The 21453-nt window shown below is 45.0% G+C and overlaps 5 protein-coding genes and 2 non-coding genes across 9 annotated transcripts; 2 read left to right on the top strand and 5 right to left on the bottom strand.

Moving 5' to 3' along the window:
* Positions 1 to 41: 41 nt before the first annotated feature.
* On the bottom strand, positions 42 to 4115 carry LOC6607943 (polypeptide N-acetylgalactosaminyltransferase 3). The gene is made up of 6 exons (XM_002032657.2): positions 3608 to 4115; positions 3201 to 3301; positions 2665 to 2845; positions 2439 to 2605; positions 750 to 2008; positions 42 to 692 (listed from the first exon to the last, which is right to left on the bottom strand). Exons 1-6 carry the CDS (start codon positions 3739 to 3741, stop codon positions 531 to 533), a joined length of 2004 nt encoding a protein of 667 aa, XP_002032693.1. The 5' UTR covers positions 3742 to 4115; the 3' UTR covers positions 42 to 530.
* A 441-nt stretch (positions 4116 to 4556) lies between these two features.
* On the bottom strand, positions 4557 to 6025 carry LOC6607944 (protein late bloomer). The gene is made up of 5 exons (XM_002032658.2): positions 5875 to 6025; positions 5637 to 5810; positions 5407 to 5559; positions 5036 to 5233; positions 4557 to 4980 (listed from the first exon to the last, which is right to left on the bottom strand). The coding sequence occupies exons 1-5, from the start codon at positions 5932 to 5934 to the stop codon at positions 4906 to 4908; spliced, it is 660 nt and encodes a 219-aa protein (XP_002032694.1). The 5' UTR covers positions 5935 to 6025; the 3' UTR covers positions 4557 to 4905.
* Positions 6026 to 6801: 776 nt separating this feature from the next.
* Positions 6802 to 7941, top strand: LOC6607945 (protein late bloomer). The gene is made up of 3 exons (XM_002032659.2): positions 6802 to 6965; positions 7517 to 7699; positions 7757 to 7941. The coding sequence occupies exons 1-3, from the start codon at positions 6906 to 6908 to the stop codon at positions 7826 to 7828; spliced, it is 315 nt and encodes a 104-aa protein (XP_002032695.1). The 5' UTR covers positions 6802 to 6905; the 3' UTR covers positions 7829 to 7941.
* Positions 7942 to 8496: 555 nt separating this feature from the next.
* Positions 8497 to 13114, top strand: LOC6607946 (tctex1 domain-containing protein 2). Of its 3 annotated transcripts, none has more exons than XM_032715112.1 (3): positions 8497 to 8603; positions 12432 to 12761; positions 12833 to 13114. In XM_032715112.1, exons 1-3 carry the CDS (start codon positions 8587 to 8589, stop codon positions 12996 to 12998), a joined length of 513 nt encoding a protein of 170 aa, XP_032571003.1. In that variant the 5' UTR covers positions 8497 to 8586; the 3' UTR covers positions 12999 to 13114. The 3 variants fall into 3 exon arrangements, with proteins under 3 accessions (XP_032571003.1, XP_032571004.1, XP_032571002.1); XM_032715113.1 differs by lacking the exon at positions 8497 to 8603 and adding an exon at positions 11634 to 11917 and having other exon boundaries at positions 12810 to 13003; XM_032715111.1 differs by lacking the exon at positions 8497 to 8603 and adding an exon at positions 11782 to 11917.
* A 36-nt stretch (positions 13115 to 13150) lies between these two features.
* On the bottom strand, positions 13151 to 13224 carry Trnat-agu. The gene has a single exon. It is a non-coding gene; the product is annotated as a tRNA-Thr (tRNA).
* Positions 13225 to 13955: 731 nt separating this feature from the next.
* Positions 13956 to 14029, bottom strand: Trnat-agu. The gene has a single exon. It is a non-coding gene; the product is annotated as a tRNA-Thr (tRNA).
* Positions 14030 to 16264: 2235 nt separating this feature from the next.
* LOC6607949 lies at positions 16265 to 17353 on the bottom strand. The gene is made up of 2 exons (XM_002032661.2): positions 16440 to 17353; positions 16265 to 16382 (listed from the first exon to the last, which is right to left on the bottom strand). Exons 1-2 carry the CDS (start codon positions 17132 to 17134, stop codon positions 16289 to 16291), a joined length of 789 nt encoding a protein of 262 aa, XP_002032697.2. The 5' UTR covers positions 17135 to 17353; the 3' UTR covers positions 16265 to 16288.
* Between the last annotated feature and the right edge of the window lie 4100 nt (positions 17354 to 21453).

Genomic DNA, 21453 nt, shown 5'->3' on the forward strand with positions numbered 1-21453 from the left:
CCAGCGATAAGCAGTCACGGAAAGAGAAACATATTGCAGCGCCGCTTTCTACATTCGGTTGCTTTATTCAAGTGATATAAAAATTAAGGTCGAGGGTAGTAAGTACAGCTAAAAATTTCCTAACTCTTCTTAATAAATATGACGTAGATATAGCATACCACTATGCTATCTAGATCTATAGAGTCGCAATGCGTGGCGGGAGAAAAGCTCTCCCACGCATTCGGTTAGTGTGTTTTAAAAACAATTCATGTGGGTCTGTATCGGTGTACGGTTGTTTGGTAAAGCCTGGTTTCACTGCCACGCATATTTTGCTGCTACTCATTAAATTGGGACAGTGAAATCAGGCTATGGTAGACAGCAGGACTGCAGGTGTCCGAAGTTCGTGTGCTTGTGGGTTGGTTACTGTTCACATAAACAAATTAACGAGTGAATTTCGTTAAAACAATTTCAATAAATATCACATTGCGTTAAAAAGTTGCTGGCAGGGTTATTGGATTAAATGTCCTGGCACCGGCATGGCATCCTACTCTCTACATGCGCCATGGCAGTGGTATGAAGCCCCACTTCTGTGTGATGTCCTTAAAGTCGCACTCCATGCTGAGCACAACCTTCTCGACCTTCTGGAGGCGCGAGTTAGTCGCCGCTTTGAGAGTTAGGCAGAGCTTTGTGTCCCTATGAGATATTTGCTGGGTCTGCGGAAGAATACATTTTTAGCACTAATTCAATTATCGTAGTTGTGGTACACTTACATCCATGTCGTATGTCCACAACTGACTGGAGTCGGGAGCGCACTGCGCCAGCATTACATTCGAAGTGGTGGCGTTGCGGTTCTTCAGCATCTTGATCACGCCCAGCTTTTGCTGTCGGTAGGTCAGGCAGACGTTGTCGTTGGTCATGATCTGACCCTTCGGTGTTATTACAAACATGTCCATCGACTGGGTGTGCGATGTGCAATCGCCTACGGTTACTGCAGACAGAGATGAGCGCGGCACCTCCTCTTTGAGGGGGCGAAGGCACTTGTCCCGCTCCAGATCGATCAGCGCCATCAGCTCCTCTGCCTTGCTGTCGATTTCCTCGAACGCTCGCTTCCACTCTCGTGACAAAGCACGACCAGGTAGGTTCTTCATGTGCTTACTGTAAGCCTGGGCGCACTCTGTCTCCCCGTCCAGCCATATGATCTTGCCGAAGAAGCGGTCGGGAGCTGGAAAGAAATGCTCTGGCCATATGTTCTCCAGATACCAGGAGAACGGTTTGCACTGAAGCCTCTCCCTGAGCGCCACACGCTCCGTAACATTCACCTTGTCCTTGGCTCCCAGCGTCAGTCCGGAGGTGTACAGCATTATAAAGTACTGCCAATCGTCCATCCACACGGTGGCGGCCCTGGCCAAATTATCCGTGAGAACCTCGCTCATGCCGCCGGGGAAGGTGTAGGGCGTGCTGCTGCGGAACACGTGGCCCACGTGCGAGCAGGGACTGATCTCCACACGACCGCCGCACTGCCAAATGCGGAAGGACATTTCCACATTCTCGCCGCCCCAAACGCGCATGTTGCTGTCGTAGGATCCCATTTCGTAGAAGTACTTTCGATCGATGGCAAACAATCCACCGGCCATTCCTGGCGTGGCAATCGGGGCAGTGCTATCCTTGGAGCTGTTGCCCGCTGTCTGGCGCTTACGGTCCGAGGAGAACCAACGGAAGCTCAGCTGCCAGTTGAAGGCGCCCCAGTGGTTCTCGAAGGTTTTCGTGTAGCTAAAGTTGTCATCGGATATTATGTCGATTACCGGGCAGATTACCACCTTGCGTGATTCATTGATGCGGGAAAGAAGTGGTTCCAGCCATCCCCGCGAGCACTCGCAGTGGGCGTCGAGGAAGGTCAGCACATCGCCGCGGGCATTTTCGGCTCCCAAAAGACGGGCAGGCACCAAGCCACTGCGCTTCTTCATGCGAAAGATCCTCGTGGGCACCGCCAGCACTTTTACATAGCTCTCCAGTTGACGTTTTAAATAAGCTTTAAAATAACATTTGATTAGGAAAGTTATTATATGCAGATACGCATAATGAATGTCATTTATATGTAAATTCCAAGAGTTATGTTTCTTTTACTACATATGAAATTGTCGTTATGCTTCTTTCTTATTATTTTTAACTTTCTAGCATGTTAAGGATAGAATTTACTTTACTTATACCAAGATAAGAAACAAATATTGTGAATCATCCCAAAACTAAATATAAATATATATATCATTCTTAAAAAATGTGAGCTTCTTTTGGCAAAGTAGACTGAAAACTTTCTACCATTCGCAGGAGTTGTACGCTAGCAATAGAACGAAATGTCCTTTAGGTAATACAAAATTAAGAAGCTTCGCTCAAGGTCGGCACTAATATTACACACTAATAGAATTCTTGGAATATACATTGATTATACTATGCAGACTTACAGCGATCGCTGGCATCGTCCACCAGGATAATTTCCTTAAGCAGGTGGCGCGGCGACCGGTTAATGACGCTGGTGAGGGTTCGCAGGAGCACGGACCAGGCCTCGTTGTGGAAAACAATTATCACCGACGTGCTGGGTAGACCGCCGGCGTACTTCTTGTCGCGGCATCTGCGCAGTAGAAGAAATGCATTAGGAAAGGTTCGCAGTAAGCTGTGGCTTCTACTTGCTCAGGTGTGCGGTAGTCCTTGAGGGTGCGGTTCAGTGGGATGCGGTCGCTGGCCAGCAGGTTGAAGCTGTTAAGCCGGAAAAAGCGTTGCATGCGCAAGCGATCGCGAGGCGGCACCACAACTGGTCGCCCATCGGCACCTTCTCCGTTGATGGGCTGGAACAGGTTGATGTTGTAATCGTCTGCAAGCGAGTGGGGATTAATGCATTTTGACGTTGTGTCATTTGAGGGAAACTCTCTCTAGGTATTTTCCATCCACGATGGTGCAACCAAGGCTGTAGTTTCAAAACAAAGTTCGTCAGTTCTTCCCTAATGCGTCGAAAGTGAAATGATACTAAGGTAATAAAAGAAGTCTTTAATATATTTTCGAGTGCCTAAACCAATTGTGCAGAAAGTAAAATCAAATGAAACCATTTAATGGCACATTTAAATATTGATGATTAAGGGTAACTCGGAATGGTAAAAGACAAATAAACTGTTTTAATGACCAATGACTAACCTTAATTGATGATGATAAGGTGGAACCATCTCACTCACCTGCTGTCATGTTGCCAAAGATGTCTCCCTTGCCGATGTAGTGGGCCACGATGTTTTTGTGCGGCCAGAGGGAGCGGCGCTTGGGCGGCGGTTTCGGATGACTGTGCGGGAAATCGGCATAGTGATCCACAATAGCCAAATGAGCCAAGATGTGACAATGGAGCGGTATTAAGACTTAGCATTTACAATGGTCCATCGAATCACGCGAAGCGATGGCAAAACAAACACAGACCCAAGACCCAAATCGAATGCAAAGTGCCTCGGCAATCGAAGCCAAAAAACGCGGAGGCGAGGCACTCGACTGGAACACTTGCATTTTGCAACCCATTTGGGCCCCAGGGGAAGTTGTGCAATCCGAGCGGCGCGTCCTAATGGGCTCATTGCTAATTACCGGGCCGACTACTCACCGCATCTCCGCGTCCCCGCCCGGCATGCTGGACACGTACAGGTTGATGCTGATGGCGAACATGAAGAACGCGAAGAAGAGCAGGAAGAGGTAGAGCAGCCAGAGCTTCTTCAGCTGCTGGAATCGGAGACCCATTGTTGTGGCTTATTGGCTACCAATACTGGAACTGCTTCTGGCCAAAACGGTGCGGTGTGAATGACCGGTGCGTTCGCTAGCTCTGTTTACTGCCAACTAATCAAGCCGCTGTTGTTGTCCGACTGTTTTAGTCACCAATCCAATCCAAACCGATCCGATCTGATCCGACGACTCCGCGGACGCTCGGCGAAGAAATGCGGCGCTTCTGCTCCGGTGCCGCTTTAAATTCCAATTGGCAGGTGCGCGGCAGGTGCTTATGAATACATGGCGCTTGTTCGGCTGTCACTAGTTACTCAGTAATTGTGCAAATACGGCCTAAACTTATCATTCTACTGCTTTCTCCAGCACTTCAGCACTTTTGACAACAGTTTACGGAACCAGTTGTTCGAAACCAGCGGCGCTGTGAGTCTAGCTATTATCCAGATAGATCTAGAGATGGTTCGCCTCTATAAGGTGCTTCGGTATAATAGCAAGTAAAACATGTTTTAATGATATATACATTGTTTAAACGATATCTTTCTGATATCTTTATTTTGTCTACAAATGAAATGAGATGTGAGTCGTGTATTCAATTAAAAAAATTTTAGCAGCACCTTAGCATCACTTGTGAACAATCAGATGTTTTCACTGGCTCGATAGTTGTGGTGAAAAAGAAATTTATCGGCGCGCGTTGATATCGAATTTAAGTCTGTTGAACAAGCTAATTTAAGCTAAATGCAACTTCAAATATACTGTGCATTAACATTGTATATTTTTTTTATAAATTAAATCGTTTTAAATTCTTTATAACTATATTTTAAATATTTACCAGACTATTTAAGTGCTGTAGTCATACTATTTCAATTCTGTATTTTCCATAAGTTGAGTAGTTTAGTTTAAGGGGTTTAATATTATACATAGTATATAAAAACTGCTTAAGGCACACGTCGAATGCAACAGAACATTCCAAATGTACCACGAATCGGTTTAAGTGTGCCTAATTTTATTGTATTTAAAAGTATTTGACTGTGTCTTGATATTTTCTATAAAAAAATTTAAATAAGGTTGAAATATACTAACTTTACCAATTTAATGTATTAATGTTCTGGCAACTACTCCTTAACTAGGAACACTTTCACATTCGTACAGCTCTTAATACTGTTGGTAGAAACTTAAGACCAGCTCTTATCGGTAAAGACGGCGGCGCTCGGCATTCTGTAAGGTTATAGCCAGGAGTCCGGCGATGATGACGGTGAATATCTGCGAAGCATTTGGAATATGAGTTGAAGGATCGCAAGTGATGGGATTTAGTTACCTCCACACCCACAACGGACCAGTCCGTGATCTTCTCCCAGCGAGTTCCCTTGACGAAGGCCGCTGCCAACTGATGGTCACAACCAACCGTATAGAGATCCGCAGTCACCGTGGCGTTCTGGTTGAAGTAGCAGCTTTGCGGAATCACCAGGCCACTGTCCGGATAGTTCGCGGGCCCCGTCTGTCCGCAGCAGTGATACTAAAAGAAAAGACGGTTAGTACTTGGTTAAACAAAGATAACAAGCTTGCGAAATATTTTCGATAAAATTTCACAAACTGATAGCATTTTCCTAATGCCTTTTCCGAGAAAGTGAAAATGGAACGCATGTCTGCTTTATATGGGATGGTTCCAACGATCCCTACATAGCTCACCTTGATCTCAAAGTAGGACATGCTGTCCGAGTGGTAAAGTTGTCCCTGCCAGGCGTCGTATATGGTCTCGTTGGCCAGCAGCTCAAAGTTGATGGGTTGGGCGAAGATCACGGTGATCTGACTGAAAACCAGGGCCAGCAGGATTGCGGCATACTTTTGGGCGAAGCGAGACGATCGCGTTAATATTGGAGGTCACCTGGCCACTAGGTACTAGATAGAGCGCTACTCACGATCCAGGTCATGCGAATGCTCTCCCGCAGGGCGGCGATGCAACCGAAGATCGTGCTGAAGAAAAGCAGGCCGCCCAGGACGATGCCCAGGATGGAGGGCACCCGGATGGCCACGCTGTGGCTAAAGGCGATCAGGGCATAGGAGCAAGCCGCGATGGTCAGTGCCGCCAGAACCTGCGAGTGAGAGAGGCCATATTACAGTATACTATCAGTTGACGATGTGGTGATAACAACTTACGCAGCACAGAAAGTCCAAAACGAAGGAGGACACCTTCAATGCCTTCGTGCCGCAGCTCATTTTGCTCGATTTTCAGGTGTCGGTTTGGGCCACACTCGCACTCGCTATCGGAAATCAACTGAAAGGCAGCGCCCAGCACCAAAAACCAAAAACCATACAGCAAACGCCCAACGGCGCAGTCCAATGAGGCTTAGAGTTATCAAAAGTACCCGGCCTGTGGGCTGATAAGGCTCTCCGCGAAGAGCTGGGTTCCCATCCACTGGCTAGCGGAGAGACGAGGGTCGCTCCCTGCCTAATTGTTGTATTTGATGAGCACTTGAGCATGGAAATTCGCTCGATATTGGTTCACCCGCCCAAACAGCGAGGGAATATCAATGGGCAGGGGTGATTCAGGTGGACATATTTAGCATGCGACGTAAGAAAAATATTTGGGTGCGATTAAAGGGTATTAAGTGTTCGTTCTCAAGGTATTAGTTAGCTTATTCATATTCGAAGCGATAAATTAATAGTAGTGTTATCAGGCATTGAACAGTGTCCACCCTAAACTCAGAAGTGCAATAAAGATAGCTTTCTGGGAGAGAGCATAGTTACTTATCAGATTTGGGGCACTTGGTCTGGCTGGTTTCATGGTCAGCGAGGTTTTCCCAAGAGAGGAAAGCGAACTTAATCTCGGCGTTAATCAGTTGGGAGCAATGTCATGTGTTGCACCTGAAAAAACAAGTTATAAAGTATAAAGAACCATTTACTCTGATAGTTGCCGTCTATAAATCTATACTCTTAAAATAATGTTTTAGCATAAGTATTGTATAGTACATTATATGGTATTGTTGAATTAAACGAACAATTTAATGCTACACATTCACTTTTGCCAGTGCATTCTCACACTTGATGGCAAACCCAAACAAAACCCAATCGACACTCGTATTTGCCCAGCTATTTAGTGCAGCAATAGCCGTCTAGGAGTAACCATCGAAATAAAAATTAGTACCTACTGAAAAACGAGCACGCGTAGTCGAATTGCTATTTACGCCATGGGTTGGTCACCGCTGATGATAAGGTATCTGGCATTCCTCTTCAATTTTCTTTGTGCGGTAAGTTAATTATTGTCCATCTATCATATGTTTCCATCTCTGTGCCAAAACATTTAGCTTTAATTAAGTGCTCTAGTTCTCAAAGTTTCCTTATGACTATCCAATTTTGTCTTACTAAGAACATTTACCATAAAGTTGAACAAAAAGCAAAGATTAATTAAATATAAGATAAATTTGATATACACTTTACTTCGTAGATAAATATTTTGAGTTTCGGTGGCAGCGAAGATAAGAGATTGTTATCATTGTTGGGAAATTTACTTTATTCGACGATGGTTTGGTAACAATGAGTTGTTTACAAAGTGCTAATAAAGCTTCAATCTAACTTATTAAAGTTTAGTAGCAGTTTAGTAGCATTAACTAGATTTTTAATCAATAAGATCAAAAACATGCACATGCATATCTAGGGTTTATGGTTTGAATCATAGTATCCTATCCCTAGTATCCTATCCTAGTATCCTAACCTAACAGATAGTATTCAGCTTTTGATCCATAAGTAAAGGTTAGTTTAGCCTAGCTTGAACTTCTATTTAATTTATCTTCAATTCCAGTACCAATGCTGTGGCATATACAGGTTAAAGGACTACGGAGACGCCTCCATAACTGTTCCAAGTAGCTGTTATGACCAAAATGATACGCCCTACAAGGACGGTTGTCTGGCCAAAATGGAGACCCAGTACGAGGAGCTCCTGAAGGGTCCTAAAATTGTTGGCTGGATGCTGATGGTCATTGAGGTGGGATTTGCTTTAAGCTATTGGTTTCATTCGCTTGAAATACTTTGTATTTTACAGATTGGTGCCTTCACTTTCTCCACAATCATGGGAGTGTCCTTAAGGAATGAACTACGACGCTCTGCGTATTGAACCATCACATGATTAATATTATTAATAATAGTAGTAGAAGGTCTTGTATATATGTACATACACGTTTGTCAATTCACTCTTTTGATACCTAATATATACAATTTTAAGTTAAATGTGAGCTATTCCTTTCAGGGTCATACACCAAGTAGCGTAAGTTTTCGTCAGTTAATATGAGTGAATTTTCAGTTGTGTCATTGGTTTTTCTCGCCGTGTACTCTAAAATCTACGTATTTAGAAGCTATTTGGTTTGCATGCGGCGCGTCGACAGCTGGCAACCTACAATTTTAATTGCCAAACTGTCTGGCGAAGTCAGGCGATGGGTGTGTAGATGCGAGATGTGCCTAAGTCGGATTGCAGATTACTCAAAATAAACACAATTTAGAATACATTGGCACACATTCGGTGGCTCCCCGGGCCGAAAATTGCCGCTGAGTTGTCCTTAGACATGCTAACTCAAATCAAATCGCAGCCGAACCAGCTAACGAGTGACATGAGTCCTCCACTTGGCCCAAACCCCTTGTCCCGCCGTCTGGGGTCGTGAGCCAATCACCATCACACCGTACACCTTGTTGGAGGACTCAGCTCAACCCTTTCGCCTCCTCCTTTCACCTGCATGCCATTTGCGCTTTTATGCTTCCGAGCTCCTGGAGCCGGAGCCTTCAGCCAGTTTCATTTGTGAGTTCCATTCGTGCAGTTTTGCCGAAAATCCTATCCCCATCGCCTGGGTGAAGTGAAGCATACATCCAGGCGCCGCTGCCATGAGCCGCATGCAAGCGTGAGTTCTATGCCATTTCTAGTCCCATTTCGCGGGTCGCGTGCACTCAGGTGCTAATGAGTTCGAGCCGCTCGTGCGGCCACGCCCCCCGATTTCCGCCCATTTGCGGGGAACACGGCGGTACAAATTGCTTAATTTGCTTAGCTGTTGTTTAATTTTCGCCCACGCACACGGAAACTGTCACAAATTCGGTTGTTCCGCTCCGAATCCCTCATCCATTTGGCATGAGTCGGGAAAAGTTCTGTGATTGGAAATTATTCACCTGGTTACTAGTTGGGGATTCGTGGTGCCCCCTCGTTTTGGCGGTTAGAGGAGTGCGTGCCCTGGGAAATTATGGGCTAATCCAAAATGGATTTGTGTGAGCCGGGCGGATAAATAAGCAAATTAAAGACCCATGCCAAGAAACGACATTTCATTTTCAATCTGGAGTCAATCATCAGTTTTCTTATACTAATCAGAGAGTAGTGAACTTTGCTCTGGAAGCTATGGAAAACAAGGAGTATGCAGTAGGTGCCTTTCTTGATATTCAACAGGCATTTGACAGAGTCTGGCACCCTGGGCTCCTGTACAAAGCGAAGAGGCTGTTCCCGCCGCAGCTATATTTGGTTGTTAAAAGTTTCCTGGAAGAACGCACATTCCACGTCTCTGTTGATGGGTACAAATCGTCAATCAAGCCAATTGCAGCTGGAGTTCCTCAAGGAAGCGTTCTTGGCCCAACCCTATACTCAGTTTTTGCTTCGGACATGCCTACTCACACACCAGTCACAGAGGTAGACGAAGAAGATGTGCTCATAGCCACCTACGCTGACGATACTGCTGTGCTCACGAAAAGTAAAAGTATTCTGGCTGCCACTTCGGGTCTACAGGAATACCTGGATGCATTCCAGCAATGGGCTGAGAACTGGAATGTGCGCATCAACGCTGAGAAGTGTGCCAATGTGACGTTCTCCAACCGAACAGGTAGCTGTCCGGGTGTCAGTCTGAATGGGAGACTGATCAGACACCATCAGGCTTATAAATACCTTGGTATTACCCTCGATAGGAAGCTCACCTTCAGCAGGCACATCACAAATATTCAGCAAGCGTTCAGGACCAAGGTTGCTCGGATGTCTTGGCTCATTGCACCACGCAACAAACTGTCGCTTGGCTGCAAGGTCAATATATACAAGTCCATATTGGCCCCCTGCCTGTTCTACGGCCTGCAGGTATACGGCATTGCTGCGAAGAGTCACCTTAATAAGATCCGGATCTTACAGGCGAAGACCTTAAGAAGAATTTCGGGGGCTCCTTGGTATATGAGAACAAGAGACATCGAACGCGACCTCAAGGTGCCCAAAATAGGAGACAAGCTCCAGAACATCGCCCAAAAATATATGGAAAGGCTTAATGTACACCCCAACAGCCTAGCAAGGAAGCTAGGAACTGCAGCTGTGGTCAATGCTGACCCTCGGACTAGAGTCAAAAGAAGACTCAAGCGACACCACCCTCAAGACCTCCCTGACCTGGTTTTGACCTAGAAAGTCTTAGTTTTAAAAATTCATTAGAATAATCAAATAAATAGTAATTATTATGTTATATCAACTATTATAATTCTCCCTATCGTTTTTAGGATTAAAAATCTGTTAGTCTTAAGTAATCAAGACATATTGTAAAATAAAATAATTTAAGCAGATCAAATTAAGTTGCCGCATGGGTAACAGTGCGTTGATCAAATAATAAAAACATCATCGTTCAAATACTGAAAAAAAAAAAAAAAAATACTAATCAGAAGCCGCTAGAAATCTGACAACCATTAATTATGTATTGTTGTTACTAATTCGGAAAGTCTAGTAGTTTTATCGAAACCCATTCATTTATTAAATAATAGAATTGTCTCTATCAAACCAAAATAGCTTCCATTGTTATGACAATTCAGGTCTTAAAAGCACAATTTGTTGCTATTTTCTGTTTAACTTTAATTTATCCAATTTCGGTTTAATATCAGTTCAAATGATATAAAATTTAACCACCTAACAATTAATACTGAAGTATATTCATTCATTTAACTTAAGGCTCTACTACTGAATTATCTTATTTATGGAGATTTTGTGATGGAGAACGTCTGACATTTTCTAATAATATTGAAATATATTAAAATATATATATTTATATATATATAATATTAAAATATATAAAAATAATTTATTAATCTATTTGGTTATTCTGCGAAGGAATTTTTAAATAATTAAGAAATCAATTTAATTAACCCAATTAAATCCAATATTTTTTCTGTGTCGTGCAGAATAATGAGATTACATTATAAATTATAATTATTATAAATTAAGCATTCTCCCCAGTACCCCCAGCAACTGATGCTATTCTCGTGGCCTCAGCTGTTATTTTTTGCCCTACCCCAAGAATGCTCCTCCGTGGAATGCTCAGATCCTCTTCATTTCCCGGCCACTTGTATCGCCCATTTGGGCGCAATGAGGAGTCATCAACTCCGCGCTCCATGCACGTGACTTGACAGTTATTTCAATTTAATAACTTCATATATATGGGCCTGCAGATGGATGGTTATAGATTGAATTTTGCGCGCCAACGCGAAGTTTGCATACGCTGCCGCCGAGCGAGCGAAACTTTTGCGATAAAAGTAATCAAGGTGCTCGAAAGTTCGCGCCCAAGACGAAGACACTCACCTGGCCGCGACGACCGCGCCCAGGTGTCGCAGGGCAGCCGATCAGAAGTCATCAACTTCAGAGGGAATCGCGTGCCGCCTGGGCACAGTGATTCGCCCATCCCGCACGTCCATATGGCAACACTTTGCCTTTGACTGAGCCGAAGCCCCGTGTAAATCCTGCCGAGTGGCTGGTGGCGATGACACCCACGTCTCCGCCGCCATCCGGCGGATTGCAATTGGAGCGCCCCGGCAGTGGATTTATGATAAGCGGCACGCAAGCCGGAAGGCCGAGGCCCAACTGGAAGTCGGCGATGGCAGCGTGAGATGTTTGCGGGAAACCCCTTGATAGCTCGAGGCAAAATGTACGAAACTGTGCCATCCCTAGTCCGGCTGGATAGCGGACCTAAACCAACAAAGCTTCAATGAACTTTTGACGACGTGTGGATACCCCATCCGTTCCCCGTTGTTGCGGAGCACCCACTGGAGGCCCTGTCGATGGGCAGGACTCGTGTCGGCATGTCGCTCCTGTCAGTGTGCAGATAGCAGTGCTCGGTGTTTGTTTTCCCGCTGCCGGCTGGCAGAGCTGCGAGCTCCGGAAACGGAAGCCCATCGGTTTCAGGAACACCATGACCTCATGGAACACCATGAAAACGCGGTACGAATCGGCCGGCAAAATCAGGGGAACATCAACTCCATCGTGGGTGACAGTCAACACTATGTATCTATGTAATCGAAACCATTTATGAAGTCCAATCACACGGCTTCAAATGATTAAACATGTTTCGCTGTGAAAGTATCAAACAATTATGGATATTTTTTAACTTTGATACCTGTGAGATTGTACATATTGTGAAAAAGCCTTTCATTTTCTAGTATTCATATTTGTTGCACTGTAAAAAACAATGAGGTGTCTGTGAATAAGGTAATACTGGGACCCAAGAGTTTTCTCCATATGAGATCTATTTATCTGTTAAATAAGCACAATCTTAAATTCTTCAAAAAATATATATCTTAGGTTCTAGTAGCTGCTCTTCCATAACAGAGTTTCCTCGTTTACCCCAACCCCTTTTCTCTGTGTGTACGTCTGACCCGTGATTATTATTTAGATCGAATTCTGATTGGTAATTCCTAACAAGGGACTAATCAATTACCCCGATTACAATCCGCAGGATAACCGCATCGGTGCGCACCACCAACCGGATGAACGCCCTGCTCTCGGAGTCGATGCTGAGCAGGAGGCGAGCGGCACAAAATCCGGAAGGGGAGGTGACCGGCGGAGAGGCCGGGGAGCCACGGAAGGAGAAGCCCAAGAACGACTGGAAGTTCTTTCACACCAACTTCAATATGGAACGTGCCCAGAAGATCATCGAAGATTGCATCGAGGAGCGGCTGCTGTGGGACCGCTTCAGCCGCAATTACGACTCTTGGCGGGCTCTGCAGCTGGCCGAAGGTCTGGCGGCCGAGATACGCGACCGGGTCAAGAAGCTGAACCACAGGCGGTAAGTGGCGGCACAAACTAATCTGCCACCTAATCACTTAGCCCCAAGATACCCTTGGATCGAATCCGCAGCCACCGGATCGTCTGTCTGCTGTCGATCGTGGAGAAGCAGAACCAGGGCGTCTACCAGCGCATGTGCCACTTGATGGACGAGAAGCGGGACAACTTCACCCAACTGGTCTTTGAGCGGCCCACGTACTTCATGATCGTTGTGCTGTATCTGGTCTATAAGGATTAGTCGCGAAGTGGATGTGAGCTTCACTGTCTGTAGTTGCTCGTTAATTACGTTTAGGTTAAGCAAAGTGTTGACTTAAAATAACTTATTAGGTATTCGAAATAATTAAAAAAATGATTGGACGAAAAAGTGAACAGAACGCTGTTCTCTCCTGTAGGCCCCGGCGAGATTCGAACTCACGATCTCCTGTTTACTAGACAGGCGCTTTAACCAACTAAGCCACGGCGCCGTTGTGGCAACGGCCGTGGAACTTCTCAATTTAAGAAAAAATAACTATCCATTTCGAATTCTTTTTTGGAAAATGTAATTTAGAAATTGTTATTTGTTCAGTTGTTTCAAATCTAAGATAACTGGGGGTATGTCAGAGATAGCGGCTGTTCTATTTCGATTGCGCAGCCTACGAAAACGCGTTTCGGAAAGCTTCAGATTAGGAAGTTCTATTTTACGGTAAGGAAGGAGCTTTTAAGTTGCACGTTTACGGTTACTTTTAAACTGTTATACTGGAAGTACCTAACTGATTTCCTTACAACTGTTATAAAAGAGTAGACCGAAACCATTAAATAGGTTATTAATTCTAATTGGATGATTTTTCATTTTACATAGGCTATCCATACAAAATATGTGACATCAATGGGAATTAGCTATTGAAATAATACATAAGAGATATGATAATTTCTTAAATTTGCAATGAAAATTTCTATACAAATACGTTCGATAGTGAGCTTTTCATAAAGCTTTCTATAGACACAGTACTTGATTGCATTGGGGGTGGTGAATTGGCCTCCATCACAATTATATTTTACTGATTATTGAAACAATTATTGCAGCAATTGGAGCACAGTGCCATCTGTCGAGGGAAACAACAAACAGTCGTTAGGAGCACAGCAAATATTGGTTATTGTGGACCAATAGGGGTAATGGGGTTAAAAAAATAAACACCCCAGAAACGTTCTAAGGGTTAGGCCCCGGCGAGATTCGAACTCACGATCTCCTGTTTACTAGACAGGCGCTTTAACCAACTAAGCCACGGCGCCCTCGAAAGCTTCTGGCTGAGAATGCCGCATTTAAGCTACGTTTGACGTCGAGCAGAATGTGAGTCTGTGGACAAATTCATAAATAAACGGTCCGCCATGTGAACAGATACTAAGATACTTATGCTTATGGGTGCTTGTGCTGGGGATATCCGATGTATGTATTCGTGTTGTCTGCGGGCGAGCGGAAAAAGTTTCTAGCGGCGCGGAGCAGAACTAGTTATGTAATCTATGCCATATTTATCTACAACTTGTGCCGTATGCCGTATCGTTTGCCAGCGAAGACGACAAAAGTATTTATAAGTAGACGTATCTGCCAGCTATTTAAATACTGGCCGACGGGCATGTTTGTCTTTTCGAGGCTGGGCTGGAGAAATATGCAAATGCCGCCGCCTTGGCCAAATGGAAATTATTTGTACTTTGCGGTTAGCTCGCACACACTGCGAAGAGCAGAGCAAACTTGGGCACTCGAAATGTATCTTTGGAATTGCTGGGGAGCAGCCCGGGGCAACCCGCTTGTTCTGCTCAGCTCCTTTCATTCTTTTTGGTCGGCATCGGCTTATTAGCAAGTCGGTGAGCCTCATTTCTTTTTGTTCCCCGCAGCTCGGGCTTGTCAAAGAGTTCAGTGGAGCAGCAAGAGCACGAACATCCAAACTGCTGGCGATGGCTAAGTAGCCGGAGTTCCGTTAGAAGCGAATGTCATCGCGGTGCCAGGGGTCATGTGAATGGGAATTGCGTGGAAATTGGCCTGAAAATTGCCGATCAATCCAGCACTATCTGTATCTGTATCTGTATCTGTATCGGTGTCTTCCCTGCGGATGGCCATTGTCCCAATAAATCACTTTGCTAACTTTTCGGCCTTTTCCAAGACCATTTGCACCGCCTGACCAGCAAATAGTTGGGTATCTGTTTCCCAGCTCCCAGCAACAGTTTAGCTGGACACGCACAGCAACTCGCAACTAATTGCCCAACTTAGTTGCTCATCAAATTGCCGCATCACTTTACGCAGATTTTTATCGCGCCAGCCCAGCTCCATCGGTGGGGCTCGGGATAAAGGGGAGTCCACCGCTCGCACTACCACTGCGAATCGGGCAGAGGTATCTAATGCGTTTCCTGTGTTTTAGCCTTGTAACGCCAGCAGTCCGATGTCGTTGTCCTGTGCCAGTGTCTGTACTCGTGTATCTACATGTTCCATCTCTGTTTGCGCACTATCCTCTGGTGGGTGTATGTGTGATATATGGAAAGGATGTTTCTAAATATAATACTATATTTGGTACAATGAACTGGAAATTAGTACATCAGTAGGATTAGTCAGTAATAACTTTAACATTCAATAATCGAAATACTAACTTAATTGGAGAAGTTTGATTCGATTGAATGTTAAATTCAACAATGAAAATCGAATGATTGACGAATTTTCCAATATTTGATCAGCTAGAATTATGATCAAAATCAAACGAACAACATTATATGTCATTATATTTCTTTAGTAAGTTCTTTAACTATTTCAAATTTTATAAGAGTATGTTACGTTCGTGGTAAATTTGGGAAGTTGGTAAAGCAGCCAGCCTCTAAACGCTTGTAACCTTGCAATTTGGCATTGGCATTAGCACATGACTCCAATAAATTCGTTTTCGCCAGCGGAGACCATTCCCCGCCATTCCATTTCGGCGTTATCTAGCATCTCACTCAACCCGGGACCCATGTCGATCCCGGATTCCAGCCCCCTTCGCCAACCTCCTCGTCAAATGCGCAGCAATTGAGTTTTTACGCATTTCGAAAACCTCCGAAAAGGATATGGAGCTGGAATAGGAAGTGGAGCAGGAGTTGGAGAAGGAGCAGGATAAGGATTTCAGCCTTGGCTGCTGGCCTTCAGCCCGAGGCAGTCAGCTTAGCTCCGTTCGGTTTCAGTGTGTGGTGCGGATTGCCTCGATTCGCAGCGCGGATGGGGAAAGACAAATCTGCTTTTGTTTTTATCTGATGCCGTTTCGTATTTAGCCATCTTATCCTGGTGGGAATGCCAGCACATTTGGCTGACGTCGAACGTCGGATTAGGCAACCGGAAAGTCCGTGATAGCTAGGCTTTAATGATGGCCGCGACGGTTCCGTTCGAGTTGAAATTTTGTAATTATTATTGGCCACAAAAGGGCCATTAGGTCCGCGGAACCTCAATAACCTTAATTGGGCGACATTTCCCAGGCCATTACAAGCAGAGGGGCCGCGAAAATAAAATGTAAATTAAAGCATTAATTGCTGGAGCATTTATTTGCGGCTCTCCTGGTCGGAAGAAGAAACAGTGTTGATTGGAGTTTCCGGCGCTGTGGGGTCTATGGCAGGGATGGATCCAATGGAGAAGCTGAAACGGAATGAGGACTATAGCTTTATACTGGTGGGAGCGGTGGCGGTTACCCACTTAATGCTCATGTGGCGGCTGAAGAACTTAAAGTCGTTGACCATCGCCTCGAAGAGATTGTGCAGGAAAACGCGGATCAGCATGAGCTCGACGCGGATGCGGCGTCTGTAGGACTTGTGGCACTTTTGGTGCACCACGCTCTGTCGGACGTTGTCCGCGTGAAGGATGTGGGCCTCCATTTCCTTGCGGTAGGTGGTGTAGTCCACTTTGCATGTCTTCTGGTTCTCCCAACGCTCGAGGCACAGCCCAAATTGGTGGATGACCTTCAGTTTGAAGTCCTCGAACTGGCTAAGCTGCCGCTTTGCCTGATGGATGCGGGATTGGAGATGGCAGCGCCAACCCTCCAGTTCCTTGAGCTCATTTTGCGAGTCCTTCAGGTGCTGGGTTACCTCTTGAAGTTGGCATATAAGTTGGCACTTCTGGTCACGCAACTCCTGCAGTTCCCCGCCCTCCGTGCTCCAGAGCTCCCGAACCTTCAGATCCTGGCACGCATCTGGATTTGTGATTATTATCTTATTACGCAGTGCGATCAGGCGCTGCTTCATCTCCTCCAGCTCATCGTAGGCGGCATCCAGATCGGTCTCCTCCTCTGCGTCGCTGGAATCTATGCCGCTGGACAGCAGGTCGCGCTCCTCCTGCTCTTCCAATTTGGGGAGACCCGGTGCTCGACACGGGGCTATCTTCCAAGCTGACATGGCGTTCACCTCGCGATTTGATACCAAAGGGGATTTGTGTGTTCCGTGAGAAATATATAGTATTTGTAGGAAAGTCAACAGGGTCTATATGACAATAAAGTGAATTTTGACTTTTGGTTTTGGGTTTCTGTGGCTTTCTATTATGGCATGAAATAAACTTCCTCCCAAATTAATTTTAGTTTCGCTTAATATGATATGGGCCTGACAGCGAGTGTTTGGATCGTTAAATCAAAGTTTAACTGATTTCACTGCCTGCTCCCTGGCTCCCAATTTAATTGAGTTAAGCGAATCTGTTAGTCCCCTCGTTTCGCTTTCAATTAAATAAACAACTTTTCAGCGGCTGCCAAAACGCTGTGTGTCCCGCAACCCGCATCCCGCGTCCCTTGGCGTTGTTATGGCATTTTAACCCCTAATTTATTAATGACTGCCGGCATTCATCACAGCAAAAAGTTCATATTTCAGAAACTGCGCCGCACAAAGGGTTGGAAATTATTGGGCGGCATTTGATTAATGACACTTACCGCTCCAGCGGAGGATTTTGGAGCCACTGAGCCGGGGGATGATGTTTCCCCACCCGGCCCCAAAGTGTTTCAACAAAATGTTTGCCAAGTTTCACTTTTCGTCGAGTCCTGTCACGTGCAATCTGCACCCGGGCCAGAAACTAGGATGCCTGAGCCTGTTTGGGCTTTTCCATAACAATGTCCTACCCTCTGGGATGTTTCTGCATACCGTTGCGCATTGTGACATGCCAGATGAATTTGTCCGAACATGTGTTCATCTCCGGCTGCAGCTGTTCCAGGACCCCGTTCGCCGTGCTCCGTCCTCCGGAATTTCTCTCCTCCGATCCTTGGGGCGGTGGAACTGATACAGATAAATTTAATTTCGTTCGCTCCGGTCGCCCGTCGCAGGATGGCAGCCATCGAACTTGCATGCCAACACGAATTTTGATTTTTCTTGCTATCCATACCCAATCCTCCCCTTTCCTCGGGACTCGTTCCTTCCTCCGTGTGCTCCACATTGCTGGTGGATCTGGGCTATTGGCATTATAATCACGTAGCCATGCATACGGCTCTTGGCGTTGTTATATCATTTCAGAAATAGGTTTATTTGCGGTCTTAATGGAGGCTTTAGTTCAAATGTGGGAAATGAGATCTTAAAGTTGAATTCTAATTTATGAGACATCTATTTGGAAGAGAATGAAACTTAAACTATGAAATTCGCTCTATAAACAATCTTAATAATTAATCGAATGGTTTTTTGACCTGAATCAGCCTTAAAATCAGTTTACTTTATTGTGATAAGCTTTAGCAGCTCTTCAACCATGATGGAATGAAAAGCGCTGAAACCAGGAGCATGGGTTTGAGTTCGCAATATCCACGAGATTTTCCTTGCAACTGTGAGTTGAGCGATGTGAGTTGAGCTTAGGGTTTTCCGCTTTCCAATCGAATCCCTCTGCTTTGAAAAGTTTACTATGCATGTGCGCTTGTCGCTTCCATAAATCACACGATGGCAATTCCCAATAAGTTTCCACTCGCGGCATAAATCTGAATATTTTGGGACCCGAGCGGAGAAGACAACAAACCTAATCCCTGGGCAAACGTGACTCAATTATATGGCCAGCAATCTCTGCCATCGCATGAGTGTGCGGGTGCCACTCAGATTCATATGATGTTTTTTACACAATGCATAATTCGAGCGAATTTATGTGGAAAACAATAAAATTAAATTGTTTTCGCATTCGGCATTCGGCATTCAAAGGCAGCGCCCCGACAGGCAACTGCTGTTCGCATAATGAACTCATCTAGACGAGAATAATAAATTTCCCCAACAGAATCCGCAGCAGGAAAGAAATGGCACAGCCATTTCAGGGTATTCCTACTCCCATCCTGCCCAGCCATCCTCAGGCATATGTGATTTTATTCCTGCCACCAGGATACGTCTCCTGCCAACCAGGTCGTAAACCACAAGTGCCCGCCTTCAGCTCGCTGGGCTTCAGCGACTTTGTCACTCCGCTGGCTCCTTCTCCATGGTACCGGTTCTCCGGTTCTTGGTCCTCGGTTCTTGGTCCTTGGTCCTTTTGCCTCGTGCCTCCTCGAGTGTTTAACTCATGAACGCCCACTTTGATTTCTATTTGAATTGTGCGCGCAGACGGCGACGCGAGCCACTTGTAAAGTTGCCATATGTGGCACCGATTTACTGCAGTGGCAAGTGGCGGATTCGGAAATGGGAAGCGGTTGCAAGGGGTTGTGCCAAACTGAAATTTAAACGGAATTCATTTTTTCTAAGCAAGTATCCTTGCGGAGAACCTTCAATGTAGAACGTAAATCTAATCAAAAAACAGAAACAGTTATACTTATATTATTTCTTTTCTCTTGTGCATCAAATTTATTGGCGGAACAATTAAATTCATGCTGTATTTAACCATTTATTCATACTAGCAATTTAGATAACGCAACATTTTGTTTATAAGCTTGATGTTGCATCATAGAAAATTTTGTATTTTTGTTTTAGTTTATTTTAGTCTACATGGCTTAAGAAACCTACTATAAACATAATATAATTACTATATGATGCCTGATAGCTAGGGATACCATCTGGATGGGTCTATTACCGTAATTTCCACCTAATGCCGGAATGGTCTCCAACGCCCCGCGTTTTTCTGGCTGCACGGAAATACTTAAAAATACTTTCACCTGCTGCTCAGACGATTCAATTAAATGCAATTCGCACGCACGCATGCCATCTTGGCCCGCCCACCAAGCTGTCATGTGTTTCTTTGAAAAATAGATTTCTAAAACGTTTAAGCTGCAGCATGTGTCTTGAATTTTAAGCCCCTGGCCACCCCCACATAAACATATTAAAATTGCGCCAAGGTGGATGCAAGCTAGCTAGACAGCCACCCCCTGGATCCCAGGATCCCGGAATCCGAGGACTCCCAGCATATGCCTTGGCCGCCAAATAGCACAAACGTGACCAAACTTTTTGTGACTCTTTGTGCATTGTTGGCAGGCGATCATTTATCTTAAATGCCAGGCCATGGAAACGGTTCGGGGAGTCCTTTGTGCGGTGCCCCATTCCTATTACCCTGTAGTGGTAATTATCTAGAGTATGCTCGGTTCGTTTATGCTTATCGATTAATATATAGTCTACTCCATTTCAGAGTACCGCAACGCTTTGTCTCCGTTTCATTGCTAAGTTAAACTAGAAGGTTTCTCTATTTCATTAGCTTTGTAGTAGGTATCAGATAGTCGGTGCACTTGAATCTTTTCCCTTCCTAGTTTTTCGGGTGCTAGGCAACCTTCTCGGCTGTCAGGGCGGATGTTTCCCAAGGTGAACGCGGGCTGCCTAATAAGGAGCATTGTGGACGATGGAATTCATGGCTCTAAGAGGCTTTGTGGGCAGGACAACCCATCGTGCCGTAATGGTCAAAGCCTTGAAAGAAATGGAAATCCTGCAGTTAAAAAGGAAAAGTTTGCGGGCGGAAAAAGTTGATTCATTGAACGGAAGCGAAGTTCAAACACAAATTTCTGGGGGTCAGCTAGGTATACATATAGTACATCCTTGAAAGGACTTTTACTTCGACTTGGGTGTGGTGCAACTCCTATTCAGTTCAAAGTTGCCAATCATTTCTGCTCAACCCGTTTGCTTGCCGGACACTTTTCCATCTAATTTAAAACAGTTGGCCGAAAGTAGTTTTCCTCCTTATATTTGCATCGCAGCTGAGGCTTATAAAACTTTCTGGCAAAACAATTACGGGGCATGCATAGATAAACAAACAATGTATAGCTCTTCCCCCGAATGTTATATCCTTTTTCAGTGCTTTTGTTTAAAAAGAACTTTTGAAATTTTTGTTTGTTTGCCCAGCGACTTTGTCTGGGAATTGTGCTCAGATCCTTTCTCCATCTTGGACGGATATTAAAATTGCAAAATTTTTTAATCTTTTTTGCGAGAAGCGTTTTACATATTCTATAGATTCCGGCGCACGACATAATGTCCCTATTGGGTCCTGCCAGCCTCGCATCCTGGCATTCTGGCAGCCCGAATCCCGGCGTCCTGGCACGAGGCACATAAGGTTGAATTTATGTATGTATTCCGGCTAGGACTACCCAATTTCCCGTGCCGCTCGCACGGCAATAAATGGAATATCCTGCATAAGGACGTTTCCGTTCAACCAACACCCAATCTGCAGCTCCTGGCGCTGCTGCTCCTGCTCCTGAGTGGCAAAAGTTTTTGTCCTTGCCGATGCCAGGAACGTAAAAATTTTATAGACACGTAGGTGAGTGTGCGTGTATGGGTATGGGAATGGCATGTGGGGGTGG

The sequence above is a fragment of the Drosophila sechellia genome, chromosome 2R, assembly GCF_004382195.2.
Source record: "Drosophila sechellia strain sech25 chromosome 2R, ASM438219v1, whole genome shotgun sequence".
NCBI lineage: Eukaryota > Metazoa > Arthropoda > Insecta > Diptera > Drosophilidae > Drosophila > Drosophila sechellia.